General features: G+C 41.6%; 1 protein-coding gene across 1 annotated transcript; it reads right to left on the bottom strand.

The window, feature by feature from the left end:
- Positions 1-3,003: 3,003 nt before the first annotated feature.
- On the bottom strand, positions 3,004-20,517 carry XK (X-linked Kx blood group antigen, Kell and VPS13A binding protein). The gene is made up of 3 exons (XM_069784923.1): positions 20,253-20,517; positions 11,280-11,542; positions 3,004-7,026 (listed from the first exon to the last, which is right to left on the bottom strand). The coding sequence occupies exons 1-3, from the start codon at positions 20,495-20,497 to the stop codon at positions 6,203-6,205; spliced, it is 1,332 nt and encodes a 443-aa protein (XP_069641024.1). The 5' UTR covers positions 20,498-20,517; the 3' UTR covers positions 3,004-6,202.
- Positions 20,518-20,600: the final 83 nt, after the last annotated feature.

Below are 20,600 nucleotides of genomic sequence, written 5' to 3'. Positions count from 1 at the left end.
AATTCTCAATGTGGCAATAAAGAATTGACGCACTCCATGAGTTCAGCCCTTTTCACAGCCGTGCAACTTTGGCTCTGAAGAGTAGCCCTACTGAAAAATGCAGCTGAGTGTTTCACTGTGCCTTGTTTCTCCATTTCTATTTAAAATGACCACCATGAAGCAGCAGAGAGGAAGGAAGAATACATAGGACATATATTCTAGAGAACATAACTAGTGTTATGAGGGCCATCAGCTGCAAAACTAAAGCAATGGCAACCACTTTTCTGTTAGCTGCTGAGTTTAGCACACATCTTACTGCAACACAGACTTACAAGACTGCAAATCCATGCATAAAGACAACAAATGCAACACTGGTGCCTCATCTGTAAGGTGCTGTGCTACTATTTTGATATTTAGTTCCCACTCTAGAAGCTAGATATGAATCAATCTTCACCTTGACTACTTCTGGCATCGCTCTCCATCTGAATCCACCCTGGATCATTTTCCTGAAAGTATCTGTGGCTGATTAAAGCTCTGTACTGACAGGGCACATTAATCAGATTAAAAGACTAACTGATGAAAGAAATTTCAGAAGTTAAAATATGTAACATTTATTCCCTGCCACTTTGTTTGCTCTGTCAAACTTAAGCAGTTATGAATGTGAAGGTAGAGAACATGTGTTTAAGACGGGCTGTTTCTATTCCATTAAATCAGGTCTCACCTTCAGGGCCAAAAAGTTACAGCTGTGATGTTGTTCCAGAAGGGTCTCAGTAAGCACCTTCCAACTAATTAGCATCCATCCCCTGCTCAGATGCATTTAACCATTAATGCCAGTCTGTGATTAGAAGCCTTTACACACAAGCATTCACAGCTAAATTTCACACCTGAAAGGTGAAATTTTCATACCTGAATACAGACACTCATCATCTCTGTAAAACTTAATTTCAGTAGGAAGAGATTTTCCTTATGACTGTGAGAAATGCAAAAAAAGGATAAAACTGTTCCTTTTTCCAGGATACGAAGTTGTTGTTCATTCAAGGGAGAGATTCAGTAAACTTTCACATTGTCATTTTGAAGCACTTACCTTTCATTTTGACTTTAGTTTTGGGGTGAACCCGAGACCTAACAGTTTTATTATACTTATTTTTTTTGGTCAGTAAGAAATTACATAAGCCTTAACACCTCTTACTTTTCAATTCTTCTGTCTCTGGTGAATCAAACTCACCACCTCTGCCAAATTATATATGTTCATGCTTCTGTCATGATTCCTGAGTGACTAGAGGCTGTCACCTCAATTGCATTTTAAAATACAGGATTAAAGATACTCACTATGATGTTTGGCTTGCAAATATCTCAGTTCAAAAATCACATTTTCTTTGGTACATAAGCCCTTCAAATAGGCAGGAAGTAACAGAAAATGGTTTATTGTTTTAGACTAGATATTATCAGCTGCTGTGGGAAAACATACAGAAGTACTGGGGAATTAAAAAAATAAATCGCCTGATCTTTATTTTATTTTTTTTAATTAGATTACAGTTTACCAACCCCAAGTATTCACCACGTCTGAGCCAGCCTGCAAATGTCACCAGATTGGCTTGCAAATAATCAATCATTTTAAAAAAGGGGTTCGTTTTAGTTGTCATGCATTTTTCAAGTCTAACAAACCCCTGTTTTTGGTGAAATAGTTAGGAACTTACTTGAAATAAGTTGTCCTGCAATCAATGCAACAGTACAGAAAGTATAGTGTCCTGTAGAGACTGTACTGCAACATTTAAACTGAAGTGACTCCTACTACCTCCCATGACTTTATGATGTCCTCGTCTTTCCCTCTGTATCTCTTCATCCCCACAACTTCTAGTTCCCTGTCATGCTCAGGACAAGAAGTAGCAGGTACGTGGATTGCTGAGTGATACACAGGTTTATAACACCTAAAGCATGCCGTTTGCCTGGCTTGCTAAGCAAGAAGGTCATGCTGAAACCTTTCTTACCAGTAGGATCATTTTATCAGTTCCCATCTTTTCCTCCTGGAAGATGATAGTCTTCACAAAACTTGTATAAACCTGGTTTATTTCCTCAGATATCTGCCCTCAGAAAAATTTAGTTTTAGTGTGTCCAATAAGCTTGATATGTACTGGGGAGAACAGGGCTGACAGAGAAAGAGTGTGGTCACACAAGCTTTTCTTTAAGAAACCATGTTGAAAACAGAAGTTATCAACATTGTGCCTAAATCTGAAATTTTTCATTGAAGTTTTAATCTACATTTGATTAAAAAATATATGCTGGATACTAATTTAAAAATCATCCCTTGAGACTAAAAATAATGTCTGTAAGAAAGGATTAATTACTTTCTATGTTTCAGGGAGCACAGCTCTCACTAGCTGATAGCTGTGTCCATCGCCACCAGGACTTCTAAAATCCTTTCTTGCTGTTCCTCATTTAAGTGAAGTGCATGCATTATAACTTGTTACAATGTAGCTATTTACACCTGTATTTTTAAATATATACGTATTATATATATAAATTTACAAACATTTAAACATGTTACAAAGTTTTTTATGCATTGGTGTGCCTCCACAGCAGTCCTTCCTCAGTGTGGAATTTGCTGGCTATTCCCGAGGTCACAGACAAGCACATAGTAAATCCAGATGAGCATGAAACAAGCGTGCAGGAAAAAGTTACAAGATCCTTTATAAGGTAACGATTTCTTTCTGATTCCCAATGTAAGCCAACTAAATATTCTCATCCCAACAATAAATAACCTATACTGATCTTGTTTTGTGTAACAGTGGTCTCTTAAACTGCCTGCCTCCTACAAAATTTTCTGCTGAGATCCCAACCAGCTAAACAGCACTGGAAGCATGACTGGTTGAAGGTAAGGAACTCCCAGATCAATCACAGATTATTCTTCAGTCAGGTCTGCTTGAAAACATTTCTTGTACTGCATGGTAACAAATGACAGTGTGCTATATAACCTTTACCTTGGATTTCTGAAAGCAGTGGACTAAGAACTGATACCAACACAACTTAAGGGAGTGTTTCAACATTTTAATTTGTGTTGTTTTACAAGTATAAAAGAAAACCTATTTATCAGATCTTGCATACTCTTATACACGTGAATAATCCTTACTGAGCAATCTGTTGTGCGACTCAGGAGTACTCAAGTGAGTACATTTTTTAACAGTAGCCCTATACCCTTCCACTGAACACATACGCCTCTAACATTCATAGAGGAGAGTAAAACTACAGTAAACTTGCAGCAAGAGATCACTCATTCATACACATACATCCTTCGTAGCTAATACTATCCTCTCAGCGCAGCCAGGGGGTGTACTGATAACAACACTGTCTAGGACTGTCATTAGCCTGAGAAAGATTGCCTCTCCTAGCATTATAGCATACCTTAGAAAAATAAGCTTGTCCTTCAAAACACTGGTCTTAGCAAAGTATCTTTGTCTCTGTGACTCCCTCCCATACCCTCTTTCTACCAGCAATGGCAGCACAGCTAGATCCAAACATAAAAAGAGCAGCAATACTGTTAGTTAATCTGTACTCCATGCTGTGGTGATAAGGGGCATGGCAAAAGCAACGGCCCTCACGTTCATGGAGTGTTTGAACTGTATTTGGTTAGTCTGCACAACTAAGGCAAAATCATATGACAGTAATATAACCCATACAATTTTTTTTTTTTCCCACTCGTAACAGTGATTTAAATATTCCGCTCCCTATGCATGCACTTCAGGAACTTGGTACAAAAATAGGAAGTAATATGGCACATTAAAAATATCCATATACAGTAGTCTTCATCATTGGTATGTGAAGTTAAATTGTACTCACTATGTAACATCCTGGACTCCTGGCTGTGTAACTCTCCTACTGTTGACTTCATTGTAGCACAAGCATTTCACTGGCTGAGGTTTGTGAGCTTCCACTGTTTTCAAACGGCAAAATCACAACAGCACCATCACTTACCGTGTCAAAAGTCTGCTTTAAGAGTTTGAGACCTCTCTCTTTAGAGATGAAGTACTTCTACATATGAAGCCACTTTTTTTTTTTCAAAGCCTAACATTTCAGACCTAGGTACATCTGTAGATAGGCAACAACCATAATTCCCTGATTATTGATGGATATCCACCGATAAAGTCAGATACTCAGTTTTAGTTAAGAACACCCGAAAATTTGGCTCTGTGTGCTGAACTCTGCAGGTTTGGAAGCAAGGGTTACATTTTCACTTGCTCCCTTAACGAGCTACTGAACAAAAAGAAATCTGAAATACTCTTCTACATCTAGAAAAGTACAGAGAAATACTATACTGTACTTTGACATACAGAAGTACAGAGGAATGCTGTAGTGTCTTCAAGGAGTCACTTCACTATTCTATGCTCCTCAGAGAGAGAAATTAGAGCTGAGATGTTTGGTGTCTTCCCCAGATATGTGAGGTACATTCCCATGGCAAACTCAGGCCAAAAATTCCCACTACCACCCACCAATAATTTAATGAGATCTACATACACATACCACACACAGACACATATGAAGCAAAATAAAAAACATAACTCCATTATAAAACTGAAGTATGCAGACATTCATTTACAGTGCAGTAAAGAAAAAAAATAAAATCAGCTTAACTCTTTGCAGCATTGCATGTGACATATTTCATTATAAATGACCTCAGACACCAAACTTGAGACACTTCTAATACAATGATGCTGATTTCATCCTTACTGAAGAACTTCACATCCTCCACAACTATAGGATAGAGGCTAAGCTTAGGACACTAGGAGATGCTTTGGGTCATGAATTATTTGTTTCCACTAGCAGCCATAATGTCTAATACTCAGAAGAAATGCAAGGTACTAAATAAACGAAGTGCAAAAAGCTTTCACTTAATTTTTGAACATACAGTTGTGTTTGTGTATTCCCACCAAATTCTTGGGCATTCATCTGCTAAAGCTTTCTCAGCAACTTGCAAAATACAGAAACACTTTTATTTGTGGTGATATAGTGCACAGAAGAAAAAGTTGATGACTTTCATTTCCTCTTTCAGATTTCAAGCCTGTGATATTTCTGAGGTAAAGAAGTCAGAGGGTTTTGAACTACTGATATTAGCTAACCATAACATATTACAGCCTCAAAAAGAAGGACTCAGTTTCTTTCATCCCCACATAACAAGGCACTGAGTTGCCTGCTTGCTGTACTACCAACCCCCTGACAATCAGGGTAGTGCTCATCTCTTAACTTCAGCCATCTAAAAGGGAGACGGAGAATCAAAACTAATTGTCAAGGCATCTGGTTAACACTGAGTAACAGGTCTCCAGAGAATGATCCATACCACCTGCCTTAAAGGACATTTTAAGATGGGTTGTATTACTCCCTGGAGATGTGCTCTGGAGAGCACCTACATGACCAGTTCACACTATCTGCCCAACTTCTAGATATTTAAAGTTATATAAAGTGAACACCACCCTAATACCAGAACATCACAAACAAAGTATTAGATAAATGATAAGGTCAGAAAAATGAGCTATTCCAGAACATCACAATTAATGTGTTAAATTTAATTCCCTTACTAACAAGCAGCAAATATGAAGGGTAAGACAGCGCAAAGCCAATAAACCCTCTGTCCGTTCTCAGTAACGGTCACATTTCAGTATTAGTGCTGGCTAATTGGCTGTTTCTTGGCAACTTAGAGTACAGTGCATTGTAGAAGTCCAATTCTTAAACCACAGAGAGAAGTATTATCTTATTACACTGATTAGAGTGTAAAAAAGTCTGCAATTTGATCAAAGCAGACCACAGCTACAGTCCATATATAGTAAAGGCCTAAGCTCTGTTTCCATGCTAGGGTGGCATGCCATAATGACATCCTATCTGAAATAAAATGCATTTCCTTCCATCCTCAGATTTCCTGAGTGAGGTGGGCATCAGGCCAGTTTTTGAAGGATGTCTCCTATAATGATTTCAAAATAAGCATGTGATAATAAACCTATGTGCAAAAAATTCTGAAATAGAAGTCTATAAACAATGATTGCTCTCCATACACAAACACACACAGATACACATACTCATACACGAAGTTTTCCAGAAAGGTAGGCTTGTCAGTCATCATGCAGTGCTACGCCTGCAAGAAAGAAATCCCATTCACAAGACACAATGTTCAAGATACACAACATTCCCAGCAGGTGATCTGCCACCTTCCAAAGGCACCTACTTGCTTCCAGTTGTACTAGGCATTGGAAGAAACACTTTGATGAGGATTCCCCTTTTGAGAATCTATTGTCTTGCTACTGCTCCGTGCTTCATCAGTATTTTCAGATTTCACCTCTGCCTTGTCTGTCAGTATGGTGGATTTGGGAGGCTTGCAAATAAAGCAGAGGAACTTGAAACAGGACAGCAAACCTTCGGAAACGCTGGATGAGAAAAGCTTTTTGCACGGGTGGCAGAACTGGTAGAACACCAACATGAAGAGGACAGCCATGCAGTAACCTATCAGGAGCTGCAAGACCAACAATGGGGCGCAGACATACAGGTAGATGTCGGTTTTATAGATGTACCACATCAGCAGGAGGAACGCATTCTCGATGAATCGCAGCATGTAATACACAGTCAGTCGGTACCAATTTTGGGATTTGTTAATTAAGTCAGGATCATTGAGCTTCACTTGCACTGCCGACCAGCAGAACATGTTAATGCCAGCATACAGGAAGGTGAGAAGGCACAAGACGATGGTAGTGCCGACCCTGCTCAATGCCTTCTCTATGTTCTCGGGAAATGGGGACTTGCTTTGCCAGAAGAGAATCCATGGGTAGAAGAAAAAACCAAAGAAATTCACTAGCACAACAGGGAGAGTCCAGATTTGAAGGACTGAACTGAAAAGGACCAACACTGTAACCCGTGTAGCAATCTCAAAGCTTCTCCACATGAAAATGCAGAGGTAGGCAGCTGGTTTCACGCTGACATCATAATCATCATACTTAATCTTAATAGCCAGGATATTACAGCGTAAGGCGCCATATACAATTGACAGGAGAGAAAGGACCATAAAAACACCTACAAAGAGAAAAGACAGATCAGGACCTTCAGCTTAGCAGAAGTTAAAGACATTGCATCAGAGTAGTGCAGATGTAGTTGTCTTTGCAGCACTCCTGGGGATTCCCAGCAGGGTGTAACGCCAAAACAGCCATTCCTTGTATACACTTCTTACTCTAACCCTACCTGCTATTTTGGTCCCCATTTGTTACTTTTCCAAGTAGCTAGAAAGAAAAAAAGGCACTTAGCAGTCACAACTGTAAGAGTAACCAACTTGCTCTCAAAGTCTCATAGTACTCCACAAGGCACAGGAGTGCTACTCGCTCTCCGTACAGATGAAAACCAGCAAAACAGAAGCCAAAATTTTGGATTAACTTGAGCATGCAGATACCTCAGTGCTTGTGAAGTTCTATGTCGAAGTAAACTGTCTAAAATCACAGAAAAGCTCTGTGACGGAGCTCAAAATTGAAAGCCAAAGCAGTTTAAACGCAGAACCACCTGCACTTTCTCTGCCTGTGTAGACAGAGATTTGCTGACCTGTGTACACTGTGTTTTCCTGTATATCTGTTTTCTTTATACACCTATCTGTATCATGCATTTAAAGACAACACTCCTTTAAAAAATGTATTTAAATTTAGATCAACTTTCAGTATCTCCCATTTACCCAGAATCCCTCAAGTGAAGGTTTCACAGCATTTAAATTCTGCAGAAAGTGAAGGCAGAGGCCAGTTGTTACCTGGCTTCCCTTCCAGATGCAATAGGGGAAAAGCTTTCTGGCACTGCAGGAGGGAGTCTTCTCTTGCCACATTAAGTAGGTACAAATGTACAAGAACCTTGGATGCATAGAACGAACATTCATCGAGAAGTACCTTGATGTCCAGAAGTGCTAACTGCCCGCAGTTTTGTTAGCATTTGCATAATTTCTTCACAATTTTTACCCACATGCTGAACAGCTGATTTACAGGACTAATTTTAGGCAATCTTAGCATTTTGTCCACACAAGGAACACTTCAAATGCAAATGAGTTAAGCACAGTAAAATTGATTCACACAGTTTTACTTTGTTGGTTTTTTTTTATTATATCTTAAGTCTTTTCAAGACCTGGTCCTTCCCACTTCAGAAATTGCTAAGAGAGTGAATTCTGCTCTAGATGAGCTGCATCACAAATACCTATTACTAAAATCTTACATTCAGATGAAGAATCATAAATTATCTATTATATATATTATAGTTTTCTAAACCGATAATCAGAAACCTTGAAAAATAAGGGCACTTTTTTTTTGGCCTTAAGATATAATTCCAATGCTTAGAAACAACTATTAATACTCAAAGTATGTTGTTCAAACAATGAGAAAAGTATTCTGAGGTCAGAGCTTTATGAGTTGAGAAGAAGCAACTGTAGAAGCATCTTAAGATATCTAGTAAGACCACCTACAAAGCCCAGTCATGAACATTAGGAAAGGGACACTGCAAACACTGGTAAGTTGAAAAAAAAAGAAAACCAAAACTTCTATTCTTGAAGATGGCACTCAATGCTACAAATTTTCATTAAAAAACCCAAACAAACCAACCTACCTTTTTCAGCAGAATAATTTTATTTTTAAATGGTAGGAAATCCGCCTTTTGAGATTATTTTATCACTGTAGGCAACACTTGAAAAAGATAACTGGTGTTAATGGCAAAAAAACCCTTTACACTTACAAAAAGATTGCTCTTAACGGAAGCAGATTGTCCACATTCAATACTGCAGGCTGAGAACTGGCCCTTTTTCAAGGATAAGAGGCCAAGCCACACATCCCCCACCTCCAGCTAGCTGTTTTTGTAATTAACGCTAACTCAGGTCTTTTTGGCACCTCCTGGCCTTGCAGTTCTCCAGGTGGTACTACCTAAGTGAAGAGGTCTGGATAGCTACCCAACAGTGTGTAAGTGGACCTGAGCCTAATGTCAGCCACCTCTTCAAAGCAAGGTTATAGCTGGCTCTCAGGCAATGCATGATACTGACAGACGCTGAAGCATTTAGTACAGGGTGAAGCCCAAATGTACAAGAGAGACTTTGGCGTCTGTTCTGGGAGTGGCAATTACAAAGTCAGACTGGGCATTTCATACAGTAACAAGTTAGGAACTTCTTCCCAGTTATGCTGTAATCAAAGAAAGAGCTTTATGTCTAGAACTAGGACTCAGATTAGGCTATTACATGTGGGTTTCCAATGTTGCATTTCATACAACATTTCTATTCATTTCGTGCTAAACAGTCACCGAAGCGTTATGTCTTTCATCGCTAACCTAGAGGCTTTGTCCTGCTTTTGCAACTCTCTTTAGTTCTCTTGATGTTACACTCTTGGCAGACAGTGAAATGACAATTTGGAGCATGCCAGACACTGGCAAGAATCTGATCATCTAGAAGAAGACATCCAGAGAAATTAATGAATGCCATGAAATACACAAGAAAGATGCAGCATGGCTCTGGTTGACAAAGGGCTAGGCAAGGATGCACACTCTTCTCAGAACTGTTCAATTTGATACTGGAAGCAATAATGAGTTTTAAACAGATCTGAAAGGGACAAACCATGCTATGTAGCATGATGGTAAACAGCTTTAGGTTCACAGGTGATACTGACCTCATTACCACTGACCAAGCAGAATTTACACAGAATGACAGTCAGGGTAGTGTAGGAATCCAGAAAAATAAAGAGACTGATGAGGAGACAAGACAAAAAAAATGTGGAAATCAAAATGCAACAAGAAGAGAGTCATAATTATAACAGAGACAAATGGAAAAGAGCATGGACTTTGGAGGACCAGTGTCAAAGAACAGGGAAGTTGAAGACATCTGAAGTGTGGAAGAAGAGCTGGACTGGCTGTTAGATTACTTTGATGATGCTGCAAGATCAAAAGGTTGAAGTCATGTCCCTATACATGAGAATCCCTGTATACACATAACAAACAACAAGCTGAAACTGTGCTATGCATCATTCCCATTTGCTCTGGAGGCTGAATAATACTGGTGGACAAAAGGTACTACTGCAGAAATGAGCTGGCTAAAGACATTGCAGAAAGTTTCAATATTTCAGAAGGTAAGATACACACAAGAGGAATATGGTTAGGACTCTTGTTTTTCTGATGAATGAGCTCTAACAGACATTGCCATTGTTCCTAAATCACTGATTAAGAAAAAACAACACTTTTTTTTTTTTTTTCCTTTTCATTTCTATATTTTAGAATTACATCTGCTATGGAGATGGTTTCTGGGAGACATGAGATGACTACTGCATTTGCTGGTGTGTTCGCTGAACTCCCTGGAGAGCCAGCTTATCTCTGGTTGTTTAACTTTACTTCACCCACAGAGGGTCACTTACGACTCTGTCATTCAGAATTTATCTCAGCATTGACTGATAAAAGTCAGAAGTAATAGGGCATTACAAATTATTATTAAATATGCAATTTTCTAATCATCTGGAAAACAGCACTTCTCCTTGGCAGTCATGACCAGTAAGGTCAACACCAGTAACAGAAGAAGTACAATAAAAAGGTGACCTTTCTCAAGCAAATGCCATCTGCAGTGAAGTGATTGGAAATTTAGCTAATTGCACTGCTCAGCAAAGGATTCAGCTGCTTTGTTCTCATCCCATGTCACAGATGCCATGGTTATTTGAAGAGCCCACCTTAGCTGTGAAGTACTCAGAAACCATCAGGAGCAATGTCTTTCAAGTAACTACCGCTATGACCTTAAACAAGTACTTTTGTATAAAGACCTCGCCCTTTGGTATACTAAAGTTTTCCATTTCCCAAGTTGAGGGGAGAACCCTGAAGTTATTATAAAGGTTTCTCCAAAAATCTTAGTTCCTTACCTTGGTATACTGCCAACCAAGGTACCGGAACTGAAGAAAGCAATCAGATTCACAACGTGTCACCCTAGCCTCAGACTCCCTAGCTGTGAAGCTGGTAAAGATCCCTGGCCTCTCAGGGCCTCAGAGATATGACAAGAGCTATTTTGTGTTTTGGTGGAAACACACCTCCAGTTCACACAGGTGCCAAAGCCCTTTCTTACACCAAAAAGCTGGTTGTCCTATGACCAACTGGAGTAGATTCTTCATTTAGTCTAAAACATGATGGTATAGATAAACTTGAAAGCAACATCACCATCAAAAGCTGTCAGGGAGATGAAACCCATTGCAATATGTGTGGTTCTTGCCCAGGGCAACTACACCTGACTGCTGACCCTTCTCCTCTCCCTCCCACCAAAATATGGAGGTGATAACAACAGCTCTACCTACTTCTGGCAGCCGTGATCTCCTGCTGCAGGACACAGATGTAAAGCTGGAGCGTGAGCTGGGGTGCCGAGCCGAGGAACGCCTGGATCACAGACGCCCTACTGAACGCGGATCTGTGTGTACACAGCTTGCCTTCAGCCTGGCCCACTTCCTTCTCAATTTCTTCCGAGTACCCATCCTTGGGCATCTGCCTCTTCTTCGTGATACTGACATAGGGCTCTTCAACTCTGCCAGCATGGAAGTAAATGTAAAAGACTTCCACACACCTACAAGCAAATCAGTAAATAGAGTAACAGGAAAAAATGAAAGAAAACATAAGTCTTCCCACTCCTTAGTATTTTAAGCCATCAGATACCAAGTAATTTGTTCACAGAGCAAAGCATGTACGTTTTCTCTTCTTGGCAAATTTGGAATAGGACAGATTTCACCCTTTAAAACATGAACTACATGCGGCTGGAGGGCAAGAATCTGGCAGTGGTCTTTGAGCTGCTTGTAGCACTGAGACACAGAAGGCAGTTGTTTCCTATAAGCTGCCCTTGTTCTCTACTGTCCTATTAAAGTCCTTAAACTACCGATCCACTGCAATGTTCATAGGCTCCCAAGCCAGGACCCAAGTTGGAAGTGTTTCTTCAGATTCTCATGTCTTTCTCTTGGTGTTATCCATACACCCGTGAAATAGCAAACCCACTTCTCATACCTTTGCCTTAAACAATTTCAAGACATTGGAGAGAAGCTCAGGGTTTGAGTGGGTGCACACACCTCAAACAGTTGGAGTCTAGTCCTTGCTTTACCAAGCAATGGTTCCAAAACATAAGTAACAATTCATGGCAGCAATAACAAGAACAGACAGTTTAGAGCCTCACAACTCTGGATATTAACATTTTTTTTTAAAGACACAGAAAGAGGAGCTTTACACCTTACATTTGCTTACATTTACTGCACTGTTTAAGGAATATTAAACACAATCTTGCAAAAATATTCTAAATAAGAACATGCAGCGTTTTCAGCTGCCACAGCTCTTTGTACTGTAAACACAGGTGAACCAAACCCTCTTGTTTATGTAGATCTAACTTACCACAGACTAACTTCCAAAGAAAAAAGTGGTGCCAGCACATGCACTCCTATTCATAAATTACATATTGTTGTAACACATGCTGCCTCTACCCATGCACAGAGAATAATCCATACATTTGGGAGGCAATGGAAAAGGGCTAAAGGGGTTGGCAGCAGCAAATGCTGTAGCAACGAGGACAAGTTGGCTCCTTGAGTATTAAAGAAGATAATACATCCTCACACTCATTTATGAAAGGAAAGCTTCCGAAACTTCCTTTCAGTGCCTATTTTTAGTTTGGCAAAAACTTTAGAAAAACTATTCTAAGAGAGTTGCTTGGGTATGAAGGTGTCAAAGGTGGGCTTGGGGATCAAGCAGGACCCAAAACACAAAGGGCAACAGTCAACCTTGTCTGGGAAGTAATAACAAGCAAGGATCTACTGAGGTACAGATGAAGTCACAAGCTGAGGGGAAAGGGAGAAGAAAGAAACACTATTTCTGTCACATAGCATAGGGTCCTAAAAATGCAGGGCCTTCTGTGGAGGAGTCCGTGTACAGCAGGATCATAAAGGATAAATGGCATTGACTACTGAAAAACAAAGCTCCCAAAAGCCCAAACCCAGTGCAGACACAACCTGTTTTCTCTTTTACGCCTAATACTGGTATGGGCTTCAAGAAGAAAAACAATCATAGTGTGAGCAACAGCACTGGTGAGGGCTGGCTTCCAGCCCAGAGGGAAGCTCAGGGGAGAGAAACCCCCACTGCGAGGGCAACTTGTGGCACCAGCTCTGGTCGCGTGTCCTCCCATGGCCCAACATGCAAGGTATCTTCTTGTGTAGGCATCATCCTGATGAGGACTGAGCTGTCTTCTTTCCTTCCATAGTGCCTGCTGGGAAGGCATCTCCTCCACCTGGTTGCCTCTGTAGGTAATACTTGCTAGAATGCAGCATCTCCAAGTCTCTGACAGGTCAGATTTGGCCAGTGAGTTTTTGTAATGTACAAATAAGGCTTATCTTCTGTTTAAAAGTATCTCACAAACACAAAGCACACGGAGCTATACTTGTCTGAGACTTTGAATTCCCATTTCCTTCTCAGCTTGATTTTTTTCAACAATTGCCAAGTCAGAGTCTAACACAGCCTTTTAGGGGAAAGCTCACAGACTGAACTCTAAAGCAGCACTGATAGAAATTCAAATAAAAGCATACTAATTTTTGTTTCAATAAACTTGATTTCATTTTTCCCCCTAACTGGACCACTAGCAAGTTTCACCTGCTCTAGATGGAGAGCAGTTTTAGGATCCTGTAGTACTATCCTTGATTCACTAGGCTTCAGCTACTATTATCACTAAAGCTATTTGAAGCGCCTGGTGCGCTGGAGGCTCCATTCATGGTGGTGACTTCCTATTTTCCCCTTGTTAATCTTTTCAGTCCTGGCCAATCTTGTTCCATGCGAAATAATCCACACAGCCAAAAATAAAGTGTGAAAAATTAATAAAGCACAACAGCTTATGAAGCCAACAAATTGATTTTATTCCAAAAGAAAGATCCCAGAACATTTTTGTCTTGCATAGTATTCACAGCCATCTACTCATCCTGAGCTGAGGGCAAGTCTGAAGTTATTATGAAAAATGAGATCTCAGCCAGCATCAGCCTCTGAACTCTTGCTATGTGTGATCAGAAGCAGATATAGTCTAGGGACCCATCTAACAAATACACAGTAATCCCATAAAAGAGATGATAAAATTCATAAGATGACTGACTATAGAAAATATCATAATCAACAAAATGTTGGGGTTGGGAGCAAACATTTCATTTGTATATATTAGCTAGGTATTAAGTAGCAGTATATTGTTTGTGATGGGATATTTTATGTCCGTATAGAAAAGCAAACACAACGTGAAATGAATGGTCTGATGAGCAAACCTTAGGGCCAAAGGGGACTTTTACCAGTACAACAGAGTAATAAAAATGGTATGTGCAAGCACTCAGATTACATCAGTAATGATGCCCATCTGCTTCCGAGCCCTGCTCATCCCATGCCAGAGTGTCTCTGGAGGTCATGCCTTCTAGGGCCAATAACAAATGTACTCAAGATTCTAGCTGGTGCCACTGCCCAAGAAACTGCTTCAAACAAGAGCAGACTGGCAGCTGATACACTAGAAAGAAATAGCACCAATCTAAATGTTTAAGTAATAAAGTGTGAGCGGGGCAAAAGCACTTGAAGAACCATCCGGGTGAGAAGGGTTCAGAACAGTGATGAAGAATCAATTCAGATCACGTACCTGTGCCATGTTACCACTTTGTCTATGAAGTGCATTCAGAAAGGTTGTCTTTAAATGAACTGGCTTGTTCATTTTTAGTATGAAACACAACTAAAAGACAATGCAAGAAGGCAATTGCTTTGAGCCAGTTTTCTTCCACAGTTACAAACTCCGCTACACAACAAGGAATTCCCCAGAAGGCCCAGTTGCTCACTGCTCATTGCTGCTCTGCTCTGGAGGAACAGGAATGGGAGATCCCAACTTCTGCACAATCCATCTCCTGCAATGCAGTGATGTTTAGAGCCCTTTCAACAGATCCACACATGGTATCAACAGCAGAAGGCATGCAGCTGGCCAGTTTCGCTGCATGTAAAGCAATGACAGTTGCAGTACAGGCTCTGAAGGAACTAAAATTACTTTGAAGAAAAAAAAAAAAAGTCAGATCTACTCTCTATAGTGAAAGTTAAAAGGTAAGAAAAAGATGGTGCTGCATTCTCCTCTGCTGCCAAATCTTGGCAGAGAGAAGAGCTATACTTTTTCAAGGATCCTGATGGTGCCTACAAAGAGTGATTCAGCAGCAACACATTTGTCTTCTACACAGTCAGTAGGAGGAATAATCCTATCCTTCTATGCCTGCTGAGAGCAAGCACCTCATTCCCTCTTTTAATCATGGATGTGTGGGATTTAAATACAGGCAAAATAATGGTGGTGTGAAGAGGGAGCAGGCAATGAAAACAGGGACCTTCCCACAGCCAACAAGCGCTCCAAGAGCAAACGTCTATGAGAGACCTATCCACACACACTCAGTGCAAACATAAAAGCAGATTTCTCTAATGACTCAATTTTTAGTAATTCCTTTTCTTTAGGGAAGTGTGCAAAAGACTTATCAGTCCTGCAGATTTACTTACCTGTGTCAGACAAAGATTTGTTCCTCACTCATTGTTCTACCTTCCATCTGCACTGACTTTCTGTTCATCGCACCTTGGACACCTAACACATCTGCTCAAGAATAAAGAAAAAAGAAAAGCCTGAAGAGAGTCTAGGCATATTCTTCCCATCTGGAAAAGAGGGAGATGCATCAACAGTTGTAAAGTTTAGAGCTCGCAGAATCTCCTACAGTAAGGTCTGCCAATGGAAGTCCTACAAGTAAGAGAGGTTTTTAGACCTGTGCTATTCTGAACTATGAAGCAGGTCACTAGGAAAAAGAGACTATCCACAAGAGACAATGCTTCTGCACAACGTGACTGAAACATTATCTGCACCGTTATAGCTTATTAGATTTCAAACTGCAGGATTAGGTGCCCAAAACATTAATGACTCCGATAATTTCAGCCTACAAGAGTTTTTTGGGCTTGGGTTTTTTTTTTGGTTGTTGGTTTGGTTTTGGGGGTGGGTGGGTGGGTTGTTTGTTTTTTGTTTTTTTTTTTACTTCCTGCAGCTCACAGAATCTAACTTTGGCCCTAACAGCAAATCCTCTGGCAGTTTGATGCAAGCTTCCTACTGCATTTGTTTTGCTGCAGTCTATACAGTACATAGACACATGTAATTGTTTCTCCTTATGCCTTGAGAAACAAAGCCTGATCCCATTAAAAAAAAGAAAAAGTCTATTGTTTACATTCTTGTCCCATTAAAATCTGAGGAAAACACTCATTAGTGTTCTATATCAGTGCCTGTTATATTGGCTTTCAATTTTTTTCATAAGAGAAGTTCATCATCCTGCAGACAGAGCCATCTCCTGATTGCATGTTCCTCATTAGGAAGAACCTGTAGGCCCACATTCAGCTAACAGAGCACTAGGGACAGTAGTTTCAAAGACACCAGCAGGCGCTTAGCTTTCCTCTCCATGAAGTTGGTATCAGAAGGAACCACTGCCATGTTCACATGAGTCCCTTCTGGATATGCCACTTCAGTACTGTCTTCAGTAAATCAGATAGTAAGGAACCACCACATCCAGCAGACGTACAGTACAATACCACCAACACCCCCCGCTTGTGACTAAGTTCCGACTGTTCAAGTTGGTTTGTTGGAAATCTGCACTCCTCACTTCAGCTCCTGACCTATTCATTGCTTGCAGAATAGAAAAGGGGCAAGCAAGTTAAGAGGGGTTTCTCTGGCACTCTTTATGAAGAGCTATTTGCATTTTGAACAAATCCCTAAGTGCAGAGCATTATACTAGCAAAAATACATCCAATTATTATTTATTGGAATTATAGCAGCACTTAAAACCTCAAGACACTGTCAGTGCTACGAGCGCTGTCCAAATTAACAGGGAACAAAGAGACAGTTCTTGGCTCAGGAGCAGTCAATAATAAGCCAAAAAGCTCATCACAGTCTTCTCTAAAGAAGAGAAAAATGTATTAAATCTCTCATTGACATTGGCTATCGTTTTAAAGTAATTTATTCCACAAAAATTGACTTATGTGGTAAAAGAGTCTCCTTTTACAAAAGAAAAAAAAAAAAAGAGGAAGTATCCAAAATATATTTTCTAACTATCCAGACAAATTTATGTGCTCACAAGGAGTGGCACTGACCTGAAATGCTGCAGGAATCCCCCACAGTGCTCAGAAACCTGCAGTTACTTTGTTCCAGCCAACTCTCTGCATAGTCTCCAGCATGCCTACATCGTAGGGATCAGAGCCAGGCCACCGAGGGGTGTAGGAATTTTACCCTACAAATCGCTCCAAATTTATGGAGAAACTCTTAGGGAATGGCAGAAGGAATTAAAAAAGGGTGCATTAACAGTACTCTCCCAGTACAGCGAAAGTCCTCTCCAGGAAGAGGGATGCTTCCTAATTTTAGTGCTTCCAGTGCCGGCAGCAGGACAGCAAGTGCCTCCTGAACAGGTGGAGCGTGGGTGTTTGGGGAAGGTGGTGGTACGCAAGAAGGTTTTATAAGAGAATGTACTATTTTCCCCGTCGCACAGAGGATTCAAAATAGGCTAGATCATTTGGCTTGCAAAGATAAATACCCTCCTTCCCTGCCAAGATATTTCCATACCATTCCCTAGGATTCAAACTTAACTTTTTAAGGGAAAAAAGAAGGGGAGAAAAATGTCTAGCTTTTAAGATGATGAAGATGACTCACACAACATACATGGGCTGTCTGTAAAGCAGTGCACTGATATTTGAGTATTTGAGTCTGAACAGAGAAATACTAACTATCCTGTATCATGTCACAAACACAGTAGAGATGGTTAAAAAGTTAGTGTTAGCTTTTTTTAAAGCCAGAAAAAGCAGACTGCCCTCTGTTGAAGCATGCCATCTCACACAGCCTAAAGGCTCTTGAACATTTCATTCGGACGCAGCAAGTGGACAAAGCTGGGGCGGCTCTACTGTCTATAGGTCCTATTTGACCTAATTTGACCCAGCTTACCCTAAAAGGCCCTGGGCTATGCCAGTGAGACCTAAGAGAGACCGAATACAGGGGATGGAGTGATGCTTCATACTGGGGAAGCAGATGACTAACAGCAGCAGGACTCTCCGGTGCAAAGGAGCAGAGGTTTGCCTAAAAGGATAGGACAAAATGGCTCCAGGGACAGTGGTCCTTATCAGCTCACAATGGTTAAAGCCACAGTGAAGTGACGATACAGTCAAAAAATATTTTGCCTTCGAGCTGTCACCTCCGACTTGTGTGTATTCCAGTCCACACAGGGTAGAAAGCCCCCTGTGCAAAGTAGGGAAAGGTAAGGTATTTCACATGCTGAAAGCAGTTCAACTTTTACAGTGCAGATCTACACCTGATGGGAAGCAATCTGGTTCCTCTTGACAGATACAACAATGTTTAGTGGCAGTGGATAGGAACACAAGGAAGAGAAAAAAAAAAGACCTTTAATGTCTGTCTCAGACTGATCACTTTGCCTTCCCACACTTCTGTACTGTATCCTACAAATAGACACATTTCCCCAAATTTAAAAAGAGGTTGTCATCTATGAAGCTTTCCCTCTTAATTTGTAGAGTCCCTCCAGCCTTTAGCAGGACATAAGTTTTTTCAGGTGGCACGAGTGTACTACCCTCTTTTTATTAGTAATTATAATTCCAGTTATCCTGAGCCCAGAGAGACGTTAACATGCATCACTTACTACTGCCTAAATGATGCCAAGGGCACTGTGGCACAGGCGTGCTGCAACGGTTCCAGAACATCTTCAAACCTGGAAACATCAAGTTCTTCAATCTTTGAGAAAGGCAGAAGTGCAGAGCTAGCGACACACTCATACACTGCAGCATCGAGGGGAGGGAGAGGGCTTCCGTATGCCCACTAGTTTTACAGCTGTGACTGCAGCTGGGAGCTCACCAACAAGCAGAAAGTGTGTTCTGCACAAGATGAGACTCATGTTGTAAACAGATAAACTTGATGTTGAGAAAGAAAGAGAAAGTGAAATCATGATTGGTTGTTAAGGTCAAAGCAGAAGCCTATGTCTCTTCCAGATAATTAGAAAGAAAATCCTCTAATTTGTTGTTGTTGCTTTCATTCTTTGTTTGCCTCTTTACATCTTGCAGCTTGACATGACATTCTTTCCTTGTCTGACCTCAAGAAATTGATTTAGAATGACAAAAGTAATGAACATCATTTTTGATAGGTGCTTTCTCTTTGGTTCCACTCTTATTTTCCAAAGAATTTTGTTCTTAGCTTGTAGAAAATTAGAGCTCTTCAAGAACTTAACTGTTAAGCCATAACTTAAGTCTCTTTGAAATATTAAGAAAACAAACAAACAAACAAAAAATCCAACGGTTAAAAGCAATGGTTAAAAGGAATTCAATGTTTTTGACGTGTAAGATGTTTTGTAACATCCAAACTGTTCACCCTTATCAGTGTGAACAAATCTTCCTCTCCCACACTGTCCAAGAATTTCAAAAAGTTGGGGGTACTTCTAGCCTGTACTACAGAGATACTGTATTTAATTCCCTTTCTTTTTAAAGAAGGGATCTGAACGTGAATTTAAAACGCAAGCCCCCAGCAAACATTTTGTCATGGGATTGCACCACCTCTGCAACTTTTCACCTCTCTGTTGTTTTGGGTGTCCCCCCCAAGGACATTTTCAGTCAGAAGTCGAACTGGAGTTGAAAAACCTCCAAAGCAATTTGAGGCAAGCAGCTCACTTTCGGAAGGAAGAGACAGACTACAGCATTACTAGTATTTCCAAGGTGCACAGACGGGATGGGTACTCTCGCTGTTTTAAGCCAGCAACGGGGTTAAGTCTTCCTTTCTCCCTGGGAAGCAACCTCAGGGTAAAGCGGTAGGGACAAACCAGCAGCCAACAGCCGCCGCCGGGGAGAAAATAAGGAAAATAAGGGCAGAAAACGCCGGCAGCAGGAGGGAGCGGGCTCTCCCCGGCCCTCGGCAGGGCCGCAGCCCGCCCCCGGCCGCCCCTCCGCAGGGGCTCAGCCCGTGTGTGTTCCCCCCCCCCGCCAGGTGCTCACTGAAGGGCAGAAACCACCCCGCCCCTCGCCGCCTTTTCTGCCTCAGGACATCTGCAAAGGGAATTATTCCTCCCGCAGCTTCAGAAATAAGAGCGGGAAGGATCTGATGGCGGCTAGCACCGGGGCAGAGCAGCAGCCGCCCGCCCGCCACAAAGGCCGGGGCGATCCGCCCCCCCCACCCCTTCCCCGGCCCGCTGAGGTGGGTAAAGGGCGGCGGGGCGAGGCGGGACGAGGCGGGACTCACCGACCTGACGAGGGGCCCCAGCTGCAGGAGGTGCAGCAGCAGCACCAGCGGGCGGTCGCGGCTGACGTCGCGGTGGATGAAGACCAGGCTGAGCTGCACCAGCGCGCAGGGCAGGAGGGCGAAGAGCAGCGTCAGCCACTGCCACATGCGGTCCCCCGCCGAGCGGTACGCCCCGCTCAGGCACAGCGCGGCCGCCGTCTCGGCCACGAAGAGGACGAGGGAGACGAGGACGGAGCCCGGGAATTTCATCTCCTCCTTCCACCACCACCACCACCACCACCACCACCACCACCACCACCACCAACCGGCCCGTTCTCGCCGCGCCCCGGCCCGCCCAACCGCCGCTGAGGTG

The sequence above is a fragment of the Haliaeetus albicilla genome, chromosome 6 (assembly GCF_947461875.1).
Source record: "Haliaeetus albicilla chromosome 6, bHalAlb1.1, whole genome shotgun sequence".
Lineage (NCBI taxonomy): Eukaryota > Metazoa > Chordata > Aves > Accipitriformes > Accipitridae > Haliaeetus > Haliaeetus albicilla.
This window is presented reverse-complemented; position numbering and strand designations above follow the sequence as displayed.